We start from the raw sequence: 26,810 nt of genomic DNA on the forward strand, positions 1-26,810 counted from the left end.
AAATCGCCCTCACGTTGTGTTTATTCTACACAGGTTGCTACATATTCTTGCGGAAATGACATTTGTCATCATAAGCATTGAAGAATTAATGCCTGCTAAAGGGTTCTGGGTGAAATATTGCTCAACAGCCATTCCTCATCAGATCTGAAGCTATAGCAAGTGGAATCAGTGGCAGCAGACCTGTTTTGGACCAGCGGATGGTGGGGGGCTCTCTTCCTTTAGCCGAGCACTGGATGGGGATCTCTTTGTCCAATTCCAAGCACTGGGAAGGCTGCGGGGTTGGGGTGAACTTTAGTTTCTCTGAAACACAAGTAAAAGCACAGCACACGTCACACACGGATGACACTAAGCTGACGCAAATCATGTTCAGACATATTTGGGAAAAATGTGTCAACAGGCACGACGAGCACACAGATCTGATGAGCGTAAAAGCTGAGATCTATCAGAGGTTGAGATCATGGCATGTCACACCTTTTATGAGATCAGATAAGAATTGATCATGGAGATACCACGTTACAAATGGAGGCTAAGCTAAAGCTGTTGTGTGTGAGTCATATTTTACATCTCTGTGGGTGTCCTGCAGGGTCCACAGATCCACAACACAGTTATAGAAAACCACGCACACAAGCCCACAGCCATGACCACATCGCATTTATTTTTCATCTCAGCGCCGTATTGCTCATCATTCCCTCGCTCATTACACATCATCTTTATCTCCGGGAAATATCTTCAAATAGATTCGGAGCAAACAAAGGATGATCCACTGTATATACTGATCAGCTAAGTGATTCCCACGCATCTTACCGAGCACAGCGACCTTAGCATATCCCGTCAGCTGTCCACCCAGAGTTTTGGTTTGACAGCTGTACACATGTGCATCATAGACCTCCACATTGTTGATCCTGAGGGTCCCGTTAGGGAATATCTTAAACCGGATGTCCTGGTGAGACAAAAAAAAAGACAAAAAGTTTTAGTAAAACTGTGAAGGTACAAACAGACCAGCTTTCTTCTGTATGTCGTTAAAAGAAAAAGACAGTGAGGAAAGTGAAAACCTACCTCGGGCTGAATGATGTTGCTGCTGCGGAACCAGGTGACCTCAGGTTGGAGGTTGGCTTGAGCGTGACAGTGGAGGTAACCGGGTTTACCTTCTTCTAAATGGCTGTCCTTAGGCATGTCCACCCACACTGGGGGAGCTGTGGACAAAGAGACAACTCTTCAGCTACATATCGCTGCCCTGAAGGAATATCCAATGTGTCAATCACCTAGGCTCACTGAACAGACAAAATACACATTAGCTTCTGTTAGAGGACCCAATGCTCCCAGCATTAATAAACCTACTGTAGGATACATCTGGGATACTGGATGTATCCTGCTAACATTAGCAAGCTTGCGCTCTGCCCTCTCACTTCATGCTCTACGCATCATGCTTCTTAGCTCTCAAGATCCCATCTTCCTTTTAAATGCCTGCAACACCACAGTTACAATCTAAACTTTGATCATCTCCGTGTATACATACAAACGACAAACAACCACTTTAAAAGTACTTTCTGTACTTAGTTAAAGTGAATTTAGGGTGCATTTAAAGTGGTCTTTGTAGGACTTACTGGCCACAGTGAAGGTGACCTCCTGTATCCTGCGTCCAGCCTTATTCTCGGCCACGCAGGTGTAGGTGCCCGAATCTCCCTTCTCCGTGGGACTGAAGACCAGATATTTCCCATCTTGGTGTACTCGGCCCTCTGTGGGCACCCGCTGACCTTCTCTCTCCCACCACACCACTGGCGGAGGTTTGCCATGTGGGGCGTTGCATTCTACCTGCTGCAGGCTGTTCACTGTGAAAACCTTCGACGCCCGGGGCACCATGTCTTCTATTTCTGTAGCGGGAACCAGAGAGAGCGAGCAAATGTTACGAACTGACTTAGCAATTCAAATGCTGACGCTGGTTCATTAGAGGACCGCTAATAATCATCAACCTGTGCTTTAACCTTGTACGAGCCTAAGATCTAAATCAATTAATGAGAAGAAAACACATTTCTCAGCAAATGAAAGAGAAGCAGAGCTGCGAGAAGAGGGAGGGCACTGAAATGAATGAGGCGGAGCCACGATGGGAGCGACTGTTTCAACTTGTCCCTAAACACTGAATTCTACTGTGACACAATCCCCTATAATGCCTGCAGGGATTAGCATCAGATTAAGTGAATTAAGGTATTTAAATGGAGCTGTGGTTCACTGGGTTAAAACTGCATATACAGTTGTACCTTGTTAATCCAAAACCCTTGGGGCGAGAAAAGGGGCTGCTGGAGAGGGGAAGGAAAAAAAAAGTGCCCGGGACATTGAAATGCAAAGAAATTTTAGCCCTGAGCTTATTCAAAATATTTGACGTGCGTGCACTTGCATTTCAAAAAGCTGGCTGATTAGTAAGATGAGAAGATACTACAGTCATCTTGTTGTAGTTTCAACCTCAATGAGCTGTTTTAAAGTTGTTTCAAGAGGTTATCTGGGAAGACGCGGCGCAAGGAAAGAGCCGGCTTTGTTAGTGCATGCACAATATTAAAACAGCTTCACTGTGTTTGGACTTGTATATAATTTGGTTCCCCTTCCTTTTAACTTCTTCTTCTTTTGCACCACTAAAGACTTTTATTTGTTGTAGTCTTAAAATGTCATTTTCACATTACACTGATTTATAACACTTTAGAAACAGTCATCTCATGCAAGGAAAGCTGCAGCGTGTTTTAATGACGTTCGGCATTTCACAACCTCCTAATTACACTGCTCATTACCCTGGTTGAGTCACACTGATGAGTTATCTAATGTAACATCTACTGCTTGAGTAAAGCGAGTGCCAGGTGCTGTTCACTTTGGAGGAAACTTGATGAGTTAAAAAAGCTTGGAAAACAGCTGGACGCTAAGGGGAAACAATATGAAGGGGAAGCAGCAAAATGCTTCTGTACGGCGCGTGGTAGTGGATGCAGCTGGGCCGGATGTCAATACAGGAATGTGATTATCATCGGAGAGATCTGGGCACTAAGTGAAAGCGGCAGAAGGAGGAGGAGGGAGGGAGGGGGGATTAGAGCAGGAGAGATGGAGGGCAGTGTTCATATGTAGCCCGTTCCACTCAGATTATAGGATAACAGGGGTTTCTAATTGTTTACGCTCGAGTTTTGTATGTGTGTACGTGTGTGACGCACCAGCTATGAGGAGGGAGGCCTCCAGCGTAACCTGTGATCCTCTGAGGCCGCGACCGACACATCTGTAGGTCCCCGTGTTCCTGGGCTTGACCTGGGTGATCAGCAGCGTCCCGTTGGATAGAAGGAAGACTCTGTAGAAGAAGAGAAAGAAACAATCTCTCTCAATCACTGATCCACAAACAACATTTCGCACATTCTTCGCAGAGAAAAGCACAGCGGAGAGAAGATTTCTGCACAGATACAGCCAACGAACCTCAAATCTTTCTCAGTCTGCATCTGCAAACCTTTCTTAGAGGTTTCGCTTTGACCTGCAAGTCAACTGCCCGAAAATTTGGACTTTCCATTCTAATTTGGCCCAATTCAGTAAACCCAAGCCATCTGCTGCTCTAAATCTGTAGAGGTAAATGCTAAGAATCTGTCCACGGAAAACAAAGAAACAAATGTGTCCTACATTTTGAGTTAATTAAAAAGAAAAAAAATCTCGTGCTTCAGGAGGCCTGTCCTGACAGCTGGCCCCTGGAGTCTATCAGGCCGATGGGAGTATCAGTGTCAGTGATGGACAGAATGAGGAGTAATTAAAGGCAGACCTTAAGCCAGCTTCGGGGATGACAGAAAAGGAGCTGAGCATCCGGCACAGCAAAAACAGAAGATCCCAAGTCACTGCAGAGCTCATGGGAAAAACAAATACTCGGAGAGGAAAAAGGAAAGCCACTGCAGAATGATCTGCATTCCCTCAGAAGAGTTTTCCAAAAGCGGGGATTCATATAAGAATATCTAGTTCCACAGTGGATTCCCTCAGGAAAAGTGAGATTTCTGTGTCATCCCTTCTTCTTTGTTTAGGAGAAAGAGGGAAATGAGCTTTGGGAGCTGGTGTACATTTCCACCTGAGAGACGGAGAACTAGTCTGTGGAAACAGGCCAAAATAACTAGAAAACAAAATGAGCAAAGAGCGATTTTCAAAGGCAATCACGAGTATGGTTTCACACGTTTGACCCGTGGGGCAGAAACTGGCTGCAAAAAAATAGCCTTAAGCTCCAGATGGTGTGTGTGGGGTTTTTTTTTTCTTGGTTTCACACATTTGGAAAAACAGTCTACACTAGTTATTCATTCATTCGCTAGGGGAGGTTATCTAAACAGCCTAAGTGCAGACACAGATGATATCACTGCAGAGAGCTGCGTAACTTAGGGACTATAATCAGCCCAGATCAATAAACTAAATCACACAAAACACCAGGCTGCTGTGGAATAACCTAGCCACAAAGAGGTTAGGCTTCCATGCTTATTACTGAGTCCTCATCACTGCCTAGGTGACCAAACCTGCCTCTGACAGGCTCATTACACAAATGACTAACTATTGATATTGGAGTCATTCACCCTGCCTAGCTCAACGAGCACAGTAATCACTTCAAAATAGAAAAGCAGGATTGTACTCTACGTGCGGAACGGGCTCATGTATAAGCATGAGGCGCTATGAAAGCTGGCATGATATATAGAAATTTATTATGAAGTCCTATTTATAAAGACGGGGGATATGCTGGTAATCTGAGTGTAGCTCGAGGGTCTTTTCCTCTCAGAGCGTGGACACTGGAGACCTGCAGACTTCTCTGATAGGTTACAGAGAATGGGTTTGTTCCAGTGATGTGCAGACTGAAGAAAAAAAAACTTTACCGTGCTTTTTTTCCCAGTAATAACATTCCTCAATGTGCAATTTATCTTGAGCTTTGTGTTGAAACAGCACATAGAGAGGCGAGAGCCCGATGCTGGGGTTCCACCTCATCGGGCTCATAGGAATACCAATGGCTGCACACTAGGGCTGCCACGAACGATTATTTTGATAGTCGACTAGTCACCGATTATTTTTGCGATTAGTCGACTAATCAGATCATCATCCATTGGACGTACAGCGTACAGCTTATTGCACCAGCAGCATCTGGTCTTATATAACTATCATTAGCTTACAGCTTGAAGTGTTTGTGCTAACTAAAAATAAAGACAAGATGGTAGTTTATTAATTTTTAATGAAATTTGCAGATTGTTTCGGTGAAGTTTAATAAACTCCTTGCTTTCTAAAATATAACAGGACACCGGAGTATATTATCCAGCGTCTCAAACTTCTGATGATCAGCTGTCTGCTTGAAGTTTATTTAGCTGTGCAAAAACTATAACTTTAATCTTAGCCAAACCGATTTACTCAGGAACAAATAAAATACTAAAGAAAGCCAAACAATAACATTTTAAGTTATCTAAGTGACTTATATATCATGTTTAACCTGAGTAGCGAAAGACAGTGGTGGGTTTGAAAACGATTTGCCGGGAGTCCGGTGTTCTCACGGCTCTAGTTAGCCTTGCCCCCGCCTAGCTAACGAACTAGTGGGTAACAGACGTCTCCGAAAACGTCGGAGAGCTTTTGAAAATATGTGGTGTCTTGATAAACTGAGCAGATATTTGAGGTTTACACAGCTACATTCTCGCCTGAAAATATGTTAAACGTTTATTTTGTGACCCAGAAAGAATAATAAGAGTAAAGTTAAAACTAACTAGCTGCCGCCATTGTTGACAACTGCGCTGGGCTGCGCTATGAATTCTGGGACACAGCTTCTTCTTCTTCGGGGTTTAACGGCAGCTGGCATCCTTGTACATGCAGTGCTGCCATCTTCTGTTTCAGTCCGTTATTACACCCTTAAATCCTACTACTCATTCCTGCGTCCTTTGTGATCTTACAAAGCTTCAAACGATGCGTCGACTATTAAATGAGTCGTCGACGATTTTAATAGTCGACATAATCGTGACTAGTCGACTAATCGTGGCAGCCCTACTGCACACTCAGATACACAGGAATCATGCTTATATGATGGTAAGGAGAAGGAAGAGGGGTGAAAAGGGGGTGGATGCAAGATGGAAGAGGAGGAATCGTAGTTAAGACGTACAGCGCTGAGCAAAAGCCTTGAGCCACATCTCATTTCTTTATATTTTACTAGAAAAGATATATAATAGGTAGAGTGGTTTAGTTAAACATACATAAGCATAAATGGAAATAAGGTATATAAGGCAAAAACAGCCCAATTTATCAAATTATCAGTCACTGTTTGGTGTGACCACCTTTATTCTTCAACAGGTCTGGGCTCTCGGGAGGCCAATCCATGACTGATAGTGTTCCAGTGTGTGTTCTTCTATCCAGGTGTGCTTTTACTGCATTGGCAATGTGTTGGGAATCATGCTGCAAAGCCTGTACTCTCTTGTTCAGGCTTTCTTTCACCACATTTTACAGATGGCTGTAGGCACTCACGACAGCCACACTTCCACTGAGGCCATTTCTGATGAGGCGTCAGTAAACAGTAGATGGATCAACAGAAGGGCCAGATGCATTTCTCAAGTCCTGCACATGCCTGTCACTTCTTTCCTCCTTCTGTCCAGTTTCCTCAAATTTGTAAGAACACACATCAAACTGTGCTGAAATATGATTCACTTTGTTGGTGTGGAAACACTATTTTATCCCTGAAACTGTCATCATTTTTTTTCTTTGCTCGGTTATCTCTTATATATAAACACTACACTGGTTCATCCCTGGAATTAGGTGTCTTTTGTGTGCTTGAATGATTCATATGAATGTTAAGGGGCTTAAGAAACAAACCTTCCTTTGAAAATGGCCATGGACAAGGGGAAAAAAGTCAAATAGGAGCCAATGTCGAAAGAAAAATTAAAGTCTGGAGAACTATTGCTCAAGGTCACTTTAATAAATTATACCAAGGTCTTGCTCCTTGAAGGAAGAATAATAAAGAAATGAAAAGTGACTCACGACTTTTACACAATACTGTATGATGAGAAACAACAAAGTGACACAGAGGGAAAGATTTAGCACTCAACATACCTGGACTTGTTTGCCAGCAGCTCGTTTTCGTGGTACCACTCCAACGTGGGCGCCGGCTCTGCAGTGAACTGGCAGTGGAACACAGCCTCCCCGTTCCTCACTACCACCTGGTCCTCAGGAGTGACCACCGGCCGCGGGAAGCTCTTATCTGTTAGAGAGGTAGAACATCTGTATGATTACAGGCAACGGACCATCAAGTTCCATCTGCATGGACGCTCGTGCATCACACCAAACTACTCCGGCTTTATTAAAAGCTGCCAACAGCAGCAGGAGGCTGGTGAGCCAGCAGTGTTCAGGTGGCAGTGTGTCAACACCACAGGGGCCCCTAGGACAGACTTAATGAGGTCAGAAAACAGAACCAGCAGCTTCCCTGCCTTTTCTCTCTCTTTTTTTTTTTCGCTCTTACAGATCGTAGAATCACACATAAGAGATAATCCTTTTCTTTTCTGCAATGGTCCATAAACTAGTTATTCCTGGAAAACAGGGTTAGAAACAGCTCCACAGGAAAGAAGAAAAACTCAGTGCAAAATCCACAAACCCCAGTTTTAAATTGCATATTAAATCAATCACTGAGTTTTAAATGACCTGAAAAATGCTTCCGCTGCTGCATTTTTCCTTATGTTCACTTTCATTTGGCCCTTTCTACCAGCCACAAGCAGACCTCTCAGTGTTAGCCAACACTGCTCAGACCTGCCAAAACTTCAGATTAAGTCTGGTACAACCTAAAGGAGGAGTAATAGCTACACAGATTTTACTAAATTGTTACACTCCGGATGCAAAGCAGAAGGACGTCGAGTTAACGCACACACACTAGGAAGAGATCGGGAAAACACGTGAGTATCAGCAGAGCTGCTGAAGGAATGGTGCCAGTAGCAGTTATAGGACATTACGAGTGGTTTGAGTGAAGATAAAGAAAGGCGTGCATTCAGAGCACACCTGGCCCACCCAGGACGTCAACGGGAAGCCTCAGCCTACGATCTGAGAGCATGCACTGAAAACCAGTTTAAATCTGTCAGCCTTTTCCTTAAGGTTAAGCCCTATAGAAGAGCAGAGGGTGGTGACACCGTAACCTGAAACTGAACAATTATCCTTTCTTTCTCAACCCAGGTGCTAATCCGATGTCTCTGTGTTGCAGGTGGCTATGTGAAGCGGAACAGGGCGTCAGGTTTCTAATGCTGATTGGGTGCTGTGCTGCAAACCTTATACACGGGGGAGAAACAGAGCAAACAACACAACGAGAGCTTGTAGGAAAGAACCTACCTGTAGAATAAACTGTAGCAGAGGTAGTTGTTGTTAGACACACGGAGGAGACCCTGATGCTGAGGGAGCTGCTGTTATTGTTCTTTTAAGACATGTTACAATATTGTATGTGTGGGTGGTGTGGGAGGAAGTCGCTAACAGACTTAAAGGTAATCACATTACACGCACTGTAACTTTTTTCTGCTTCCTGCTTTCTCTCACCACTAATGCTCTTTAACCACACACACCTGATCGTCTCCATTTCCAGGTGCGGAAATGTGGGAAACTCACTAGATCCTGAAAACCTTTGATTAGTGACCTACAATCAATTAGTGGATCGAGTAGCACACCTGACAGCAAAGTAAAATCAATATGGTATCATCTTACAGCCCTAATGTTTCTCTATAATATATCATATGTCAGTTTTATATTCTTGCAGATCTGATATTTGTTGCACAAGGTCACACACACACCTATAATGTTAAGAGTGTAGTTGGTGTTACTGCAGACGTGCCCAGCTGCATTTTTGGCGCAGCAGTAGTACAGGCCATTATCATCTGGACTGGCATTCTTGAAGGTGAGCGTCCTCTCTTTATTGTTGATCTGATGAGTTTTCTCCGTCAGCTTCACGCCGTCCTTGAACCACTGGCATGTCGGCCTGAGAAGCAGCAGGATGAGGAAGAGAAAGAGGAAGAGAAATCGTTCTGAATACCGTCTCATAAACCTGAATTTTGATCTTGAAGTGGGAGGAGACTCACCGGGGATGTCCATCAATATCACAGCTCAACGTGACCAGCGAAGAGTTCTCCATCTCCCTGTCAGAGACGGGTTCCTTCAAAATCACACCTCCGCTCTCCAACCCTGCAGTGATAGAAGAGGCAGAAAAATCCCGTAAGTGATGGAAGGGAGCACAAGAGGACAGGGGGAACAGCTGAGGAGAGGGACAGGAGGAAAAATTGAGTTAAGTGGTCGCCCTGTCCTCATGCGACACATGACGACGCTAATGAGTGCAGCAGGGACGAGGGGAGAGCGGGGAACATCGCTGCGACAGCACTATGACTCCACATCTACCACATTAGTGGGTCAGCTTACATCAGCATACCACAGTCCTGCACTCACCACAGTAATTCAAGTCCTTGAGGCGCTTTTCAAATGAAAAGTTCATTAACTGCTAATAGCAACACTCTGCTGTCAGAGCGGCCCATGAAATAAGGCAGCAGTGAACATGTTGTGACAAAGCACCTGCTAGTTATAATTTTAGTAATCCTTCAATTGAGCGCCCATCAAAAAAAAAACAGTTCTTCAAAACTAATTATGTGTGTTTACATTATTGCATCAAAGGAGAAATGAATGCCACAACAACGCGATGAAAGACAAGAAGGCTGATCGCTTGCGTCTCGGTGATAGATGAACAAAAGAACAAAGGAAGAAAAACAGATTGTGGGAAAGTGATCCGCATTAGTCCCATACATGGAAGCAAGCTTTTGCAGGCAGAAACAAAGAGCACATTAAGGATTTCGCCCAGTACACATGTGCAGATAGTGTGTCAAACCTGACATCAACAAAGCTTTCCTTCATCCTGCTCAAGTCCAAGATTCTTCAACATGTTCAGGTTGGCGAGACAGATAAAAAGTTGTTACATAGAAAGACAAAAGCTAGCTAGTGACAGCTTAGATTTAGCTGCAGTACCATCTTAGCACACCTTGCTGGAATTCCCCTTCTCCCACTGTTGACTACACAAACACTTGGTGTTTACACTGAATGAGAACAAGGGCTAATTGTTATTTACGTGACAGTATAAAGGCTGAGGTATGATGTGCAGAGACTGTGTAAACACTGCGGTTAGTGGGTGAAATCACTGAGAGAGCATGTTTGTTTCGGTTGCCCCCGATTTCTACACGAGTCCGTGGGGGTTTTGTGTATGTATGCTGTGCGTGTATTAGTGTAAGACATCCCACTAACGCTGCGCCATTCCTATGGCCCTTGGCTGAACAGTGCTGCTGCAGTGTGGATCATGTATGAAATATGCATGGTATGAGCCCACCTGAGAGAGCGATGGGGAGGGAGGGAGGAAGGACGCAGCACCCCTGTGAGGTCACAAGGGGCGCTAGAGGGAAAACTGTCACAATGAATTACTCAGGAACTGGCAGTGCTGTGCAGCCTGAGGGGATCATGGGAAACCATCTCTACAGCAACAGGGCTTCCATTCTCCTTCCTTATATCCCATCTGAGCCGTGCACTGCTCATTACCTCCCTCCTACCACAGACGGCCGACAACAGTGTGTGTGTGTGGAAGCATAGCTCAGCAGTGGAGCAAGTATGTGCGTGTGTTTATACATCTGTTTGTACATGCAATGGTGTATGCGAAACACAGCTGACGATGCTCTGCCTGCGAGCCTGAGTGCATGTGTGCAAGTGTCCTCAAATATCTGACAGTTCAGCAGATGCAAATTAGTTGTGTGTCTCATTCAAGGCCATTCCAGGCAATAGCTCCACTAACTCGAGGAGGAGGAGGTAATGAAGGGCAACTGCGCTATCGAGGCCTAAGGCCCGACGCTCAGACCTGTTATTAGCGAACTGAAAGCAAAAAGCGACCCACAAAACCAGACGGGGAGACGATGAATCACTGAAGACGGAGAGTGGGTTCAGTATCAGGGAGGGTGTCATCTGAATTCATGTATCAGATGCTCATTTGCATGTTCAGGAATAAAACAGCGAGCAGCACGAGAAATACCAGACGCGCTGTTTGGCTAATCAGAGCCTTCAACAGAGATTTGCAAACAACAGCAGACAACACACTCTGCCTTGTGTATCTAAAGTTTCTACCAGTCCTGACCTATTTTCTTCTGTGGCACGTTAAAACCGATTCTGGCTATCCACTTAATTTTCAGTTTGACCTGGATTTTCTTTCTTTCTTTTTAAACCAGCCTCACGTTCTTACCATTCACAGCTCAGGTTTCTCCAGCTGTCCGCTCGACAAACAGAAGGCACTCTTTCATAACCTATTAGTGGCAAATGCTTCCCCATAATCCCTCTCAGAATGCATGACTAAGTGTTGGAGCGGGCCTGGCAGCTAACGGCATAATTAGGAGCCTATAATTATTATGTTGGAGGCAGAACAGGAAGCGCTATCAACACGGGGATGATAACGGATGAACGTGAAGATATCATCAAGACAGATGATCGGACGGCTCGTTCAGTCATCACTCTGAAAAGCAGCTGAATGCGTGTCCGTCTCTTTCACTCAGTGAGCTGATTCGTTGCCATAGAGAAGGGTTTCTGCAAAACGGCTGGGGATTTCATTTGATTGACAAAACCATATGGGGATGAAAATAACCAAAACATATGGCATAGTGTCCTCGTATTGTAAACATTGCTATAAAACCAAAAAACCCCAAAAAAACAGTGGTGTGGCAGATTCCAGGGGAAAATTGTTAACTGAGCCAGCTCGGTGTTAGACGAGGTGTCAGATTTTATCAGCTGTGGCTGACAGGGGTCAGCAGGCCAGGCTGCAAACTGCAGGGGAGAGATGCTGCTGCAGCGACAAGACAGAGACAGGAGGAAGGAGGAGGAAAAATGAGACGCTGACACAGGAGCAAAGTCACTCTACAGGAGAGAAGCTGACGGATGGAGCCCGGGTCATTAAACATGAAGAGCTGCGTTTTGTCAGCTCACAAAAGACAGCAAGAAAAAAAAAAAAAAAAAAATCCTTCTGTAGGAACTGTGAGAAACGAAATGGGGGAAAACTAGAGCTGTACTCATGGTCTGTACAGACTCTTTAAAAATGTGTCTGCTGAACAAATGTGGGTTAAGGACACATGCTGTGTGACTAAGCCAAGACGGCGTGCGCATGCCTACTCACGCGCGAGTGACTGAATAGGGAGGAAAATGTGTTTTACTCAATCTTCTCCTCATTGCTGCGTGCTGCTGTATGACACTGACATCCAAAAACACCGTCCGTGTGTGTCTTCTGAAAGCCGTGCCTCCAGGAGCAACAAGCATGCTGACGAAAGCGACGCCTGAGCCCGGTCTCGCCATGGAGACCCAGTGACCGGGCGGGACAAAAGGGTGAAGGGGGCGCGGAGGGGGGGTTAAAACCTCTATTTGTGAAAACAAGAGGGGGGATAATTACTCTGAATAATTCTCAGCTGGCAGGACTTGCCCACCCACCATTGAAAGGAAAAATAAATTAACCCTCTCTCGTCAGTGGGGGAGGGGCGGACGAATGAACTCCAGAAATGTCCCTGATACAGTACATATGGAAAACCCCACCACCACCACCCCCTACAGTCCACATTCACTACCAAGCACGCAAAGTAGCGTACACATGAGTGAGTGCACGGTCAAGATTAATGCCAGAAGACGTCTACTTTAAAGCTGCACGAGCTTGACCGCTTGTTAAAACTGTATATGAGTGGAAATATGACAACAGCCACCATAGCGTGGTCTGATCCACTTAAAGTGAGCCGGACAGCCAAACCGCAGATAATGATGCAGAGGTAAACGTGTTGATACGCACACACAGACGTAGCATCCGAAAGTGGTTAGGGATGATTTACTATTGCAGTTTGAGCATCTGGTTGAGAAAAGTGTGCACTAAGCTCTTAAATAACATTGTTTCTTGTTCGTAGATGTTTGTTATCTGAAGCTATGCCTGAGGAATCCACTTATGTGATTTCTTATCAAGCTGACTCAGGCTATTACCATTTTTACAGGAATGGTAATGTGCGGTGCATTAATAACTTCATAACCAGCATCTCAGCTGTGTGCCGGTTTCTTAGGTTGCCTGTAAAAAGTGCCTAATATGATGCTCCAACATAAACCACCGAGAATCCATTCATTCATTGTCATCCATGCATCAAATAGAGTGAACGGGGACACCGTGGACAGGTCGCCTATCTGTCACAGGGCCAACACACAGAGATAATCACGCACACGCTCTCATTCACACCTACGGTCAATTTAAAAATCACCAAATAACTTAGCCAAATGCATGTGTTTGGACTCTAGGAGGAAGCCAGAGTGACCGCAGAGAAACCACACAGACGCGGGTGAACATGCAAACCCGACACAGAAAAGGCCCAGACTGGATTCAAACCCAAGACCTCCTTGCTGTGAGGCAACAGTGCCGCAGACACCGCTGTGTCTCTAGTTTTTTATTGACTGAACAGCGCCCCCAGTGGCAGTCAACAACAGAAAGTCTCTTATAATGACTCCTGTAACATTCTTAACTTTACATCAAAATCACATGTTTACAGACTGGTACCAACAAAGTCTGTGCCCCAATTTTTGTGAGCTAAATTCAGGTCTTTAATTGGTCCGTTGCTCAGCACTCTATGGCAGTTTAGATGTAGCTTGCTAACTTAGCTTGGTAGCATTAGCAGACAACTTAGCAGCCAGTTCTCGCATCCAAACGTACGCACAGACTTCTAGAAAAATCTATTTACAAAAGCAAACTAATGTTTATTACGATCGATGTGTGTCATGAACCGGGACCAGACTGTGCAGCGTCAGCGCTCACGTCAAAGAACGGGCACATTTGTGTGAGCCCGACTGCTATCTACACCGATCAAAAAGGTACGACCACTCTTATATAAACATTTCCACGGTTAAATGAGTTCAGCCTATTTATATTCCATGCCCTTCCTTTCAAGAAAACTATGCCTTGCTTTTCCAGTGCGTGGGAATGTTAATGGCTTGGCAGATAATGCAGTTTATTCTGCTCTGGAGAACTGGTGCTTCATGTCTAACTTGTTTCTTTTCTATTAAGTCTGTGGGAGTAAGTCGGTTGAGCTTCATTCACACACTAGATCATGTTCAATTGCAACACATGTGAGCGGTTCCCGTCAGATCGGACAGGGTTTGGGAAAAACCGATGGGCCTCTTTGGTCTTTTGGCTACAACTGCAAGCACTCAGAGAGAGACGGTGCTCGACATCACACGCCTCAAATATCCACTTGTGGAGACACATCATAGAGAGGGAGTTAAACCGCTGCTCTCTCCCTCCATCCGTCTCTCAGTTTACAACTAGGAGGTCTGGACACTCATCTGTTCTTGTAATCACCCTTTGAACAAGCACCATCACAGCAAAGACAAACCTCCAGGCTGAATGTAGCAAGAGAGGGGAACATATTCCAGATGGAATCATTTTTCGCCCGCTTTGCCTGCTTTTTTTTTTCCTTTCCCTCTTTCTACCATCACTGAAAACTCTGTTTGTATGACACAAAGGCTTTACAGTAACAACTGGTACCTGAGGGCCTCTGACGAGACCCAAACAAGGTTGTTATTTATCCCAAACAGAGCTGTGCAGAATTTCCCGGCTTCCTCTGCTCTGAAACTTAAGCGGGTCACTGAGGTTTGGTTATGAGGCTAAATAACAAAATTAAGACACTAGCGTGCTTCCCCTTAATTTGACAACACATTTAGAAGCTGAAGATGTGAAAAGCATGACACAAATAAAAAAACTGGAGCAGACAGACCTGTGCTAATCTAAACCGAAATAATTATACTGCTTTAAGGTGAACTAGACTGTTCAGTAATTTCCTGACAAAAAAGCCCTTTCAGAGTATATGGGAAAGAGAGTGTTACACAACGGAGAGGAAAGACAAGCAACAAAAAAACACATGCTTGGTGGCGCACATATCCAGTTTCCTATAGAGAGGAGAAGCCACGAAGAATAAGGCAACAAGGTGGAAACATTCCTTCAGCTTACACTACCCCGTCATCTTATACTGCAACTTTTGTTTGGCTTTTTTGATCCAGAAACTGGATGCACACCCTTGTTGCCATTATGAAACCCTGTCAGTTGGTAATTTTCACTTAAGAGGGTTGTTTTATTTCCTCCGTCAAAGGAAGGGAAAATGGCCTGAAACTCAACACTCACACTTGATATTGAAGGAGGCGTTGTTGGAGTGGAGCGCTTCTCCTGTGGCCGTGTTTTCCGCAACGCACTCGAAGTTTCCTGCGTCCAGCCGCCGATCCACGGCGCTGAATTTGAGGTTGCTGCCCTCCTGGAAGCGCCTCTCGCTGTTCTCCAGGGGCTGGCCGTTGTGAAGCCAGCTGTATCTGATGTCGGTCGGATCGCTGACCTCGCAGCGCAGCATGGCGCTGCGGCCGTGCAAGGCATCCTGGGATTTGGGCTCCTTGGTGAACTGAATGGCAGCGGCCTGGATGGACAGAACTGGAAAGGAGGAGAAAAGGGAGAAAGAGGGGAAAGTCAGATTAGAATGGGGCTGCTGTTAACGTTTTACTGCTTTTTCCGTTCATTAAGTGTACGCCATAGCAACCACTTAGCCCTGTGGAGGAATGTGATGTTTAGACAATAATGGCTGTGAATTATTTTCTCGTAAAATCATCAGCCTCTGCGCCGGGGGAAAATACCTTCCCTGTTAGATAGACTGATGTGAGTGGGTGCTCTGACACTCAAACATCACACGCCCACGGTCACATGCTGTCATCGGCTCAGGAAGACGTGTCTCTTAAATTAGACGTGATGTGCTTCGCACACAAAGACACAGCCTCACGTACACTTGAATCTTTTATTGTCCCTCGTGGTGCTGCGGACAAGATTTGTGTGTGAGACATGTTTTATGCTCTACTAATCCACGTCTCAGAAGATTATCGGTCCGTTCAGTTTTGTTTCGTGCTCTCAGTTAAACGTTAAAGTACCGTTGTAGCACAAATCACAAAAGTCTCTGCCAAACAGACGGAGGAAACAGAAGACAAAGCCGACCCACTGTTTGTATACTGTTGTGAAGCATATGTGAAATTTGGATTCATCACTTCATAAGACAGCTCTGATTTTTAGTCCATTTCTTTGTAATTCATCATACAACAGGCTATTCAGTGGTTTCTTCACAGCCACCCTCCCACTGACGCCATTCCTGATGTGGCTGCAGTCAACAGTAGATGGACCAACACTAAAGGGCCAGACTGATATCTCATGTCCTGAAACAACATTACTTCCAGATGCTGTTCATCTGCTGCAGACATCTGTAGGTCACCCACTTTCCTGAAATTATTTCTTCAAATTAAGTGTTTTTGTAACATCCAGTTAGTAACAAAATGCCTAAAGATACAAACATTTGTTTAGATCTGCTACAGCTTCTTGTGTCCTCTGCTTGTCCAGCTTCCTCAAATTTTTTTAAGGACATACTGCACACCGTTGTTGACATATGCAGACTTTTCAGCCAATAGCTGACCAGCATTTGTCACAGATTAAACCCAAAAAAGAAAGATTAAGTGTTTTTGTAACTGCTGCTAGTAACAAAGTGCCTAAAAATGTTTTTTTGCTAAGTTGATTGTTATGTACTATGTGTAGACAAAACTTTTTGACAGTACAGTCGGTCAAGTTAAAAAGAACACACTGATACTACATAATATTTTATGACTTTATACAGATTCAGATCACGAAACTTGTGTCCCACAGCTGGTAGTTTCTACCCTCATTTAAATACAGTCATGCATATCCTTACCAGACTATTGTGTCTACCTCAGAGTACCAACATCATGGGAAGTATTTTTTTCCTCTCATTCAATTCAGTTTTGTTTATACTGCAAATCTCGGTTCACTAATATGTTTTTTTTATGACAAACTACACTCTTTATTGTTGGCAAGTGTAAACATACAGATGACATTATCAGAGTGCACCTGATTTAAACTCAGCAGCTGCCTACTAGTTTGAACAACCACCATAATGAAACACTTATCAATAGCCATCTGCAAAGGTTGTCGAGGCAGGCCCTCATGAGCCCCGTATAACACAATGTTATCCTGCCTGTCTGGGGTTTGTTATGATAAGTAACGGTCCACCACCAGAGTTGATTAACCATACCTACACCTGTGTGACGGCGTGTGTGTCTGCCTGTGTCTGGCTGGAAAAAAAAGGTAGATCTTTCAATAAAGTTAAATCAAGGAAGATGTTGATAATGAGCCAATGAAATGCTCCCATCTTTGACCCTCTAACATGCCACCGCTCCTGTCCTGCAGGTGGTTAGCGCTGACAGGCAGGTAGGCGGGAAAAGACACAGCGAGTTAGAAAGGATGGTCAAACAAGACTTCCATTCTGGTGAGCCTGCAGTAAGGTTCAGGTTCAGTGTAAATCAGATTGCCTTATATGGCCACAAGTATTACTTACAGCATTTCAAAGAAAACAGTGTGTCAGCTTAAGTCATGGACTTTTATTTGCATCAGCAAGACCGAAATCAGAAAATTCCATCTAAATGTTACATGAAAGGTGGGCAAATAGCCTTCAATTGCTAGAAAGGTTGTGCAAAGCACGCTGGAAAATAAACTTGTCTCTCCAAGGCTCAAGCGTGCCGACTCTGACAAGGTCACGGCACCGCAGAAGATCAGAGAAAAGATTACTCGTAGAAATGCTAAGCAACAGCTCTCAACACTGACATCAAATAAATTGAAGCAGTACTTCTTTAAAATCCAGAGAAAAACAACTGAATATTTGAGACCATCGTATAAACCTTTTCGGTCGCCAGTAAAACCTCGGCTCTGGCTACACCTTTATCAGCTGGTTAAAATAGCTAAGAATGGAGGGCTCAATGACTGTATGCTTTCATTTTGTCATTTTCCATTTGAATAGACTCTTGTTTTTTTATTCTTCTTTGGGGAATCTATTTTTATATAGACGACTTCATCGGTTCTAGCAAAGACACCAAAGGCCCGATGATTGGCTTTTACTTTATCTCGAATCATTCCTCCATGACCAGCTTCTGCATAATTTTCACTCAGTTTTTGATATATGATCACATCTACTTTTCAGTTTTTTCCTCGTGACTTCATGCCAGACATAATAATCATAAGAAGTCACGCTCTTATACTATTATTCAGGCAAAAAAATATTATTGAGCAAAAATACTTTTATTGTATTTCTTTCAGCTTCTGAAATGTATGATTTCTTCTTTTTCACTGATTAACAATTAATAATATTTTGACATAGTTAATAAATCATTTCCCACAGCCTCTGAAACGAGCTCTACCATGAAGGTTCCCCATGATTTATTGCACAAAGGGTTGTAACAACTCCTCGTCTGTATAAGCAAATGGTCTCCAGCAATTCTCCTGTGGGACTGAGAATTTGTTCCATCTGTGCAAAACTGGGATAAAAGGTAGCAGATGGGCTGGAAACACCAGCGAAGTCATCCTCGCCATCCACCTCAGACAATCTATGCTCGCAGACAGCCTTCCGCCTCCGTGCCAAGCCTACAGCTGGGGTGCGAGGTAGCATGCCAGCTTCCATCACACCGAACCTCCTCTGCGCAGCAATGTTACGAGCTTTGGCGGAGGCACGCGGTTGATGGTTTCATTTGAGATGCTCGCTGACAAACAGCGCGAGTTTGTGAGTTTAGAACCACGCAGACGCAGAGGGAACAACTTCCGGAAAAAGTCCCGGCAGATGCGGCGCAGACAGATAAGGCGTTTTCACATTCCACGGAGTGACAGACGTGAGAGTGAGGTGGGTAGAGTGAGGCGCGCGAGTCTGCCAAGTTTACTGTACTGAACAAACAGAGAAGGTGCCGTGACCTACATCTATCAAGCGCGCTCCAATCCTGCTTCTCTAAACTGGCGCAGAAGAGCAGACTTCAAGGGCACACGTGCACAAACAGTATAAACACAGTCATGCACACAAAGCATCACAACTGCCATCCCTGTTCTTGTCTTTTACCTTCACTTTACTCACTCAGGAACCCAAATTTCACTGAAGTTGTATCAGTCTGGCCAGATCGACACAGATAATTTAGGTCACGCTTTTCAGTGAGTCACAAGAGGGCTGCAGAAAAGAGGAATGCTCGGATATTCGCTGTGTGGCATTTGGGATAGATAAGCAGGGTAAATGCTATCCAAACTCAGACTGAGGGCCCTTCAAAGAGAGAGCAGTTGAAAGGGAGAGTTGCAGATAAAAGGCAAAGAGAGTGAGACTGAGGAACACAGGACGGGACTGTTCTTATGACAAAAAACATTCAACACAAAGAATGCTGCGACTAGCAATGTGCCATCAGAAGGAGTGAGAAGGAACGTCACACGGTAGCAAACCTGCAAGTAAACAACGCACCACCGTCTTTTGGTCAAGATGCAATTAGCAAAGTTTTAACAAACCAATATATCCATTAATGACGCATTAGTGTGTTATTTTGGTTTAGACCGCTCGTTTGAACAAAAAACTACATTTTATACTCAAGTTTTCATTTTAAAACTTGCTCATTAATAAAAGTTCTTTTCACTCACGAACTCTGTTCAATTTCTGAAAAATAGTTTGGGATATGTTTCCCAAAATGTGTGCAATTTCTGTACAAACAAGCCGGGATGTTTTCAACGAAATTCTTTCTCATATGAATCACACAGAAGGAAACGGTCCGCTTCACACATGTTCGCCTTACTGGAAACGCTCTGTGTGCTTCAGCTGAAGGAGCTGCCTGATCAGCAGCACACGTGACATTCACTCACAAACACTGGATGAATATTTGGTGCTCTGTCATCACATCGAGATCACACGTGTCACGCATTTGCGTTGCCATATGACTGGAAAACCTCGGAGTTCAGGAGCTGCAGTGTATGAGTGAAACAAATTCTGCATGTCCTGACATATGAGAAACGTAAACAGTGTTGAAAAACTGATACCTAAAGTTTCTACTATTCAAATACTTTTTTTTTTAAGCTAGAAAGCCATTAAAACAGTGAAATATCTTTCAGCCCGCATCCACAAAAATACGCCTCGGCTTCGATACCGATCAGCAGCCCAAAAAACTTGCAGCCCTGTTAATATTTCACGTCAATCACAGCACATGGGTGTTTTTGACACATTTCAAAACAATTCCTCAGAATTCAACTGACGTATCTGGAAATAAGTCGGACGAGACAGAAACTGGGTTAAAGCTATAGCAGGAAACTGCTGAGAGGGTGAAATATCTGCACACGGGGATTCGCCTCTTCAGCTCACTGCACTGCCGACCCCATTAAGCCTGGCACGGCTGTCATGGCTGTCAGGTGGGAGTCGCCTTTAAGTCAGCCTGACAGCCAGAACCCACCATAATAGGTTCATCTGAAACTCACCGCCTCCTTTCTTTCTGTCTCTCCCAACTTTGTTTGCTGGCACTGACAGGCAGGGCTGGCCGAGCCGATTCAGTTTTCAAGAACAGATGCAAGATGCAGACGGAAGATGTGTGGGCAAAATCAGTGTTCTAATAACACAATCTAATGAATACAAACAAGATTTCACATTTCTGCATTCAAAAAGAAAAATGAATTCTTTGAGATGAGCAGCATCAGAGATGTTATCAGTGAAAAAACCTGCGATGAGCACTGTGTGTTTCCACCAGGCCATCACACACACCACAATGTTATCTCTGAAAGTTTCCCCAAACATGCCTCTGCAGGGTGACGACATCCAAGGATGACACACGAGCCCGAGGCTCCATGAGGTTAAAGAGAGACACACACAGGAGCCACAAATACGTGGCACCAGACACACACCCACTGTGGGAGCTCGAATAGCCCCATATGTGTGCGGTTTAACAGCTTCTCAGTGGACCGTGTCAAAGCGAGACAGCTGCGCTGAAATGTTTGCAAATGACAGGACAGCAGAACAAGGAGCCTTGGAGTCGCAGAAATGAGTGCTGCTGACGGCGCGTGAGACAGTGATTGGAGCGTTTGACATTAGACATTAATCTCAATCCTTAAAGTGACACGCATATCGCAGAGTCTCAAACATTCAACTGCAGCTGATACGCTGTATCCAAGCAAAACACTGATAAATATTTAAGACGTTAAAGGTTCTGTAATTCAGCCTGTTTGCTATTAAAATATACAGTGAGGTTATTATGTCCTCAGAAATGTCAAAAAATTAAAAAGGTAAACAAAGGTGATCAGCAGGTGATGAATTATTTAGTATTTAAAGTATTTTAATTATGCTTTTCTTTCCCATCCTTATTTATGCGCACTCATTTCCTTTAAGCACAGCGTTGGAGTCCCAGATGTTTTTGACTCTCCTCTTTCTTTCACCACGTTTGAAATGAAATAAATGGTGCCATGTTTGTGTCTGTTTGTGCATTTGGCTACGCAGAGCGAAGGAGTGTGGGCACGCATGTGTGCAGTCTTCAAATAAATCAATCAAATGTGTGCGCAGCCTGACGGTGACACTGAATGTTTAAGAACTGGCCTGAACAGGAAAAGGAGTGACAGCAGAGTTCAGCATGAAGGGGAACAGTATGAAAAAACCTCAAAAGATAAAAAAAAAAAGGCACTCAAGAAAAGCACAGTCAAAGGCTGCCGCTGACAGTTTACAAAGCTTTTAAGACTCAGATTCACTTTACTTTATAGAATTTAGTACATATAGTATGACTTCTTCTGGAGGCTGAAAGCTGTGCATGAGCTCTGCTATGGTAGTCTCTTAGGTTTCAAGCAGGGGACTAAGGCAGAGAAGGGCTGTGTACATAAATAAACTTTATTTGTAATCACATGTATAATAATAATAGGTTTTTTTGTAGGTTGACAGAGGCTTTGGTCAAATAATAAAACTGGACACACACAAATGCATTAGAGCTTCAAAGTTGGGTTGCCATGGCAATAATTGTGGTCTAAATATTGAAAAGAAAAAAAACCTCCTGTGATTATAAATTTTGCAATATTTGAGCATCCTTTGCAGAGAGCAGAGCACCAGGTGTGCCCAATGCTCGCACTTCTTTACACTACGAGTAACCAATTTAAAGCGCCACTTGGTAACAAAGAGTCCATAACCCATGAAAACGGCACTATCTAACGTGATCACTCCATTTTCATTACTCCATCCTCTCCCAAATCGCAATATCTACATAACCCAATTACGGATAAGACCTGCAAGACTGCTGATAACATCAGCCCTCCCAGCTCAAGCAGCACACGCCGACAACAAACAGTGAAACTTCAAAAGAGTACACCAAAAAAAAGGGGGGGAAATAAAAATAAGACTCCGTCTGATTAATAATTCATGACTCCAAAAGTTCACATACGATCTGAAAGTAGGTTTAACATCTTATTCAGTCAATGTCAGTCAGGAGGTAAGACAAGCAGCACTGCAACAAGCACAGACTGGAAAAAGATGTCATCAATTTTTCAGGATGCAAAAGATGGCAAGCTGATGCAACTACTCCCTCTTTAAAAGCATCCACTTTAGTAGGTTCAGTCCCCGCAGCCCTGCCATGGCTACACGAGTAAATATGGCGATGCTCCACACGGGGTCATTTTTACAGGACAAAAAAAAAAAAAAAACAGAATCAAAATCAGAGGTGGATGACTGTCCTCATCTTCAAGCTGGGGTTATGAATACAAACCTACAGCAATCCATTAAACCAGCCAGACATGCATGCCAGCAGTGGGGAGAGGACCATACCTTATTTGCTCTGAAATTTAGCAGCTGCTGCAGATTCCTACTGCTTCACTGGAGTGATAAACTAACAAGATTAGCTTTCCTATTAGGCTGTATGTCAAACAGAGCAAAGGAAGAAGATGTTCCTCACGGTTATGAGAAGAAAGACAGATGCAGAGTGTGGCAAACACAAAACAGAAACCTGCACACAGTATCTGGAAAGAGCCTCTGGGCTTGAACCTAAACACCGTTTAAATGGCACCAAGTGATAAAAGTCGACTTTTCCTGAGCATAAGCAAAATACTTGGGAGAAAAATCTGATCTTTAAGAAATCTCAGGTGACCTCATTAATGACTGGCATGCTGGGATCACACATGCTGATAACCATCTATCAGAGTCCAGGCAAGTGTGTTTTTACAAGCTGTAGTAAAACCTCAGATGGAAAAGTGTGATAGCTTCATCCTCGGTTGGGTGGACCGAGATGTCAGAACGATCAAATGGAAAGGAGAATAAGTGGCAAAGTCTGACGCCCACTGACAGAACTTTCAATGCCCGTCAACAAATTACTAGATTTGTGTCTATGTGTGTGTGGGTGTGTGTTTTTCAGTTTTCCACTGGCTGCCTGACTTAAAACCGGCTGGCAGAAGATCTTCCCTAAAAACTGACTTTATGGTTTATTAATAAGTGCTGTGGAAAAAAGGGAAGAGAGAGCACGAAACAGGTAAGGGAGGGTGATTAATATCTTGTGACTTATATCGTGACAGTTTAAATTCCCAGTACGTCTCAGTCATGCATCGCAGGGTTGGAAAATGTTGATCACGGACAAATATCGGCGTTTTGTTTGCGGTGATCCAGGAAATTTCAGCTTCAGTGATTTCTTGGCCAATATTTTAACATTTCTGTCTGTCAGCAACAGTTTCGTCTTCTCCAGCGTGAACGACGCAGAGCGATCGCCCGTACACGGAACAGAAACGGCGCCAAACGAAGAGGTCAGGTTGCCTTTTTGAACTCGACAGGAGTGAAGATAAACAAGATCGAGTCAGACCAGGTACGACTTCCCTGTCAGCTCACTGAAACGCGAGTGACAGATATGCACGCTTAACTGGGTGTCAATGTCCCGGATTTATTTATTGCAGAAAAATCCAGAAACGAGGACACAAAAAAGGTCAACAAGCACAAGAAATATATCTGATTAACTGGACCCTGCAGATAAAGCCGATTTAAATACAAGTTAAGCAGTTTACTTTTCCATAATGTTTCTCTCAACGTGAACACAAACCTCAGAGTGTTCACGTTTTCTTAAATGATATCGGAGCCTCTTAAAAGGCAGCTTTCAGTGTTCAACCCCAGTCATTACAGAGGCTCCCAAACTCCATCAAGTCAAGATGAATCAAAGTAATACAAAAGGATAACACCCTGCTGACTCTTTCCATTAAATCCACAAAACTGACCCCAGGTAGTGTTTTATTCTCTGCGAGGTGCACATCAGCACAGCGCTTTCCTGCGTTTATTCATCTCCTTTAATTGAAAACCATCTTCAAGCAGCCAAGCCAGCCTGCCCTTTTACCGGTGACACTCATATGCACGCGCGCTACCTAAATTCAATCGCTGCCATTATTGTACCGGGTAATTGCCCTGTGGAAAGGGTCTCTCTCTGCAAAGCGGCTTGCTCGTGTGCAAAGAGAGGGCTCATTATAAGAAACCTCGCTGAGATCCCTATCGGTTCGTGTGTGTTTCACTCCATCTCGTCGCTGACGGCAGGGAGCGAGCACGGCACCAACTACACAACCCCCCCCTCCTCCCCAACTTATTACCAGGCAACACTGGCATGGCAACCGGGATGCAACCTCGCCAGGTAGACTTGGTTCACTCCTTCCATTATATAAAAAAAAAAGGAGAAAGAGGAAAAAAAAGAAGCTTCTGAACTGATTCCCATTTTGAAAACTCTCGAATATTTTTTCACCAAATTATTCCAGATGACAGAAATTAATTTGTCTTAGAGAAAAAAAGAGGGCTTGACAGAAGTATGTCACCTCTCCTATGCAGCAATGAAAAGCTCTCTCATCACTTCTAACGAGCCGCTGCTTGCCAACACAGCTCGCTCTTTCAAATGAAGTACTCCATATGGTATCCATGACAGGAGAGACAAAAAACAACACTCAAATGGCAGTGTGAACAGGAGAGAGGGGGGTGCATGAGCCATAAATCTCTTAATAAGCACACTGGGAGGCGGTCAGCAGCATCAAAGTGTTGGCTATGCCCCACCCAAACATTACTCCCAACAGTGTTTTAATAGGCCACACAGCATCACTGCCTCATTATAGTCATACCAGGAGGCCCGAAGCACAATTCAGACTGGGACGGAGGATGCGGACTAGTTTGGGGCATCATGCGGAGCTCCATTTGCAAAAAGAAACCTAATCATGGTTTAAGTAGGAAAAATTATCTGTGTCTGTGCAAAAATCTTGAGCCAGACCTCATTTTGTTGTATTTTGCTTCCAAGCAGCCCAATTCTCCCCTGGAAGGGGAATTGGTTCTGTTTGTTTGTCTGTCTATCTGTTAGCAGTCTAGCCTCCAAGATACCATTTAAAATTTCGTGTGATAGTAGATACCAATAACAGCTCGAGCTGATTTCATTTTGGTAAAAGTCAGGTCACGATCAAGGTCACACCGAATGTGAAAAATCAATAAAAATGTTATATTACCCACAATTTTTTTTTTTTTGATGGATCATTTTCAAACTTCCCAATAATATACTAGGGACATGCAAGTATCGAGGTTGGCTTTGACCTTTATTGCTAGTGCCCAACGTTGCAACCACTTATACATAAAATACAAACACACAAAGAAGTATACCTGAATTTACAAGCCATTTTGAAACAAGCCACATGTAACGGATGTTGTCATGATTGAAACAGTGTTGGATCATCTTGACAGGACACAAGAAAATGCAACTAACATTCAAAAACCTTTAGGAAGCCTTAAACTATTCCTGAAGACTACTTTAATTATAAGAAAGCTGTGCAAAAAGTTCAGGCTGTGTTGAAGGTCATAACAACTCTATTTTTGCCTTACACGCTTATTTACTGCCCTTATTATTATTTTCCTAGCAAAACATGAAGAAATGATGGCTAGCTTTGCACAGCACTGCATATTCAGTACAGTTTAGTTCTAGGACTAAAACAAAGTGTTGAAATTCAAAGGCCTGTCTTCTTCCCACTCCACTGCTGAGGTTATTTAAGTATTACCACAGTATAACGTTGTAAAGCGATTCCTCGTTATCATAGGATGTGTAAACAGCCGCAGACTGAGACTGATCGGTTTGCTTTATGGCAGATGCAGCTCCAGTATGCAAAGAAGCCTTTCAAAGATGATGTGTGCCACATCGCTCATCGCCCCCCTCGACTTCATCCCTCGACACCCGGCTTCATAACTGTCATGCTGCATCTAAAATAGAGACATCTGAGCACAGCCAGCTCTCACCAATTTTCAACACCCACTCATAAAAGGCGGGCTGTTGAAACACAGGCGGCCTAATGCATCTCTGCGTAACCCACACGTTACCGAGGACAGAGCGCGAGCCAGCAGAGACGGAGGGGAAGAAAAGAACGAGCTGTGATAAGATTTTAAACAATCTGTCTGCAACGCCCACATGATGACGACGGGGAAAAACCTTTCAGACAGTTCACAGATCTCGTCGTGACCATGAAAGCGACCTTGGGTGTTATTACCCATGGTGCACAGCGACCTGGAGCCACAGCCGTCCCCTGCAGCTGTGCTCTTAGGAGACAGAAAATATGGGAGCAATTATTAGATTAAGACGGATTAGGCTTTGCTCAGGCAAAGTAGGTTGGGCCGTTTTTGTCTCTTTGGTCCTGAAAAACGCGGCGGTAATCCAGTAAGAACACTTTTAAAAGAAAACTTGAAACGGGCTGGAATTTTTCTACTTTACTTTAAGTACAGAAACACAACAAAAGGCTCTCCACGCGAGCATGTGAAAGCCTACCGCTAACGGTTTACGCAATAAGTGCTCAAACTATCCTGCAGGGGTCATGGGCAACATCACCACAGAGTTATCAAGCGAAACACAAAGCAACGGTAATGTCAAACATCTGGGGTCACCGTCAATATTTTTCCTGAAGTATGAGCCAAAGATGGAAGATT

The 26,810-nt window shown here is 44.0% G+C and overlaps 1 protein-coding gene across 1 annotated transcript in view; it reads right to left on the bottom strand.

Moving 5' to 3' along the window:
• The window catches only part of ptk7b (protein tyrosine kinase 7b), a 75,391-nt gene that overhangs the window by 6,002 nt on the left and 42,579 nt on the right, over window positions 1-26,810 (bottom strand). Inside the window, exons 2-10 of the mRNA XM_086258561.1 lie at window positions 15,176-15,472; window positions 9,051-9,153; window positions 8,766-8,950; window positions 7,054-7,201; window positions 3,186-3,316; window positions 1,605-1,871; window positions 1,057-1,193; window positions 805-940; window positions 181-300 (exon numbers count right to left, since the gene is read on the bottom strand). Coding sequence (XP_086114687.1) covers window positions 181-300; window positions 805-940; window positions 1,057-1,193; window positions 1,605-1,871; window positions 3,186-3,316; window positions 7,054-7,201; window positions 8,766-8,950; window positions 9,051-9,153; window positions 15,176-15,472 — 1,524 coding nt within the window. The remainder of the gene's footprint in view (window positions 1-180; window positions 301-804; window positions 941-1,056; window positions 1,194-1,604; window positions 1,872-3,185; window positions 3,317-7,053; window positions 7,202-8,765; window positions 8,951-9,050; window positions 9,154-15,175; window positions 15,473-26,810) is intronic.

The sequence above is a fragment of the Aulonocara sp. 'chitande type north' Nkhata Bay genome, linkage group LG13 (assembly GCF_057382095.1).
Source record: "Aulonocara sp. 'chitande type north' Nkhata Bay isolate Kocher_YH1m ecotype deep benthic linkage group LG13, A_spYH_male_GT1.1, whole genome shotgun sequence".
NCBI lineage: Eukaryota > Metazoa > Chordata > Actinopteri > Cichliformes > Cichlidae > Aulonocara > Aulonocara sp. 'chitande type north' Nkhata Bay.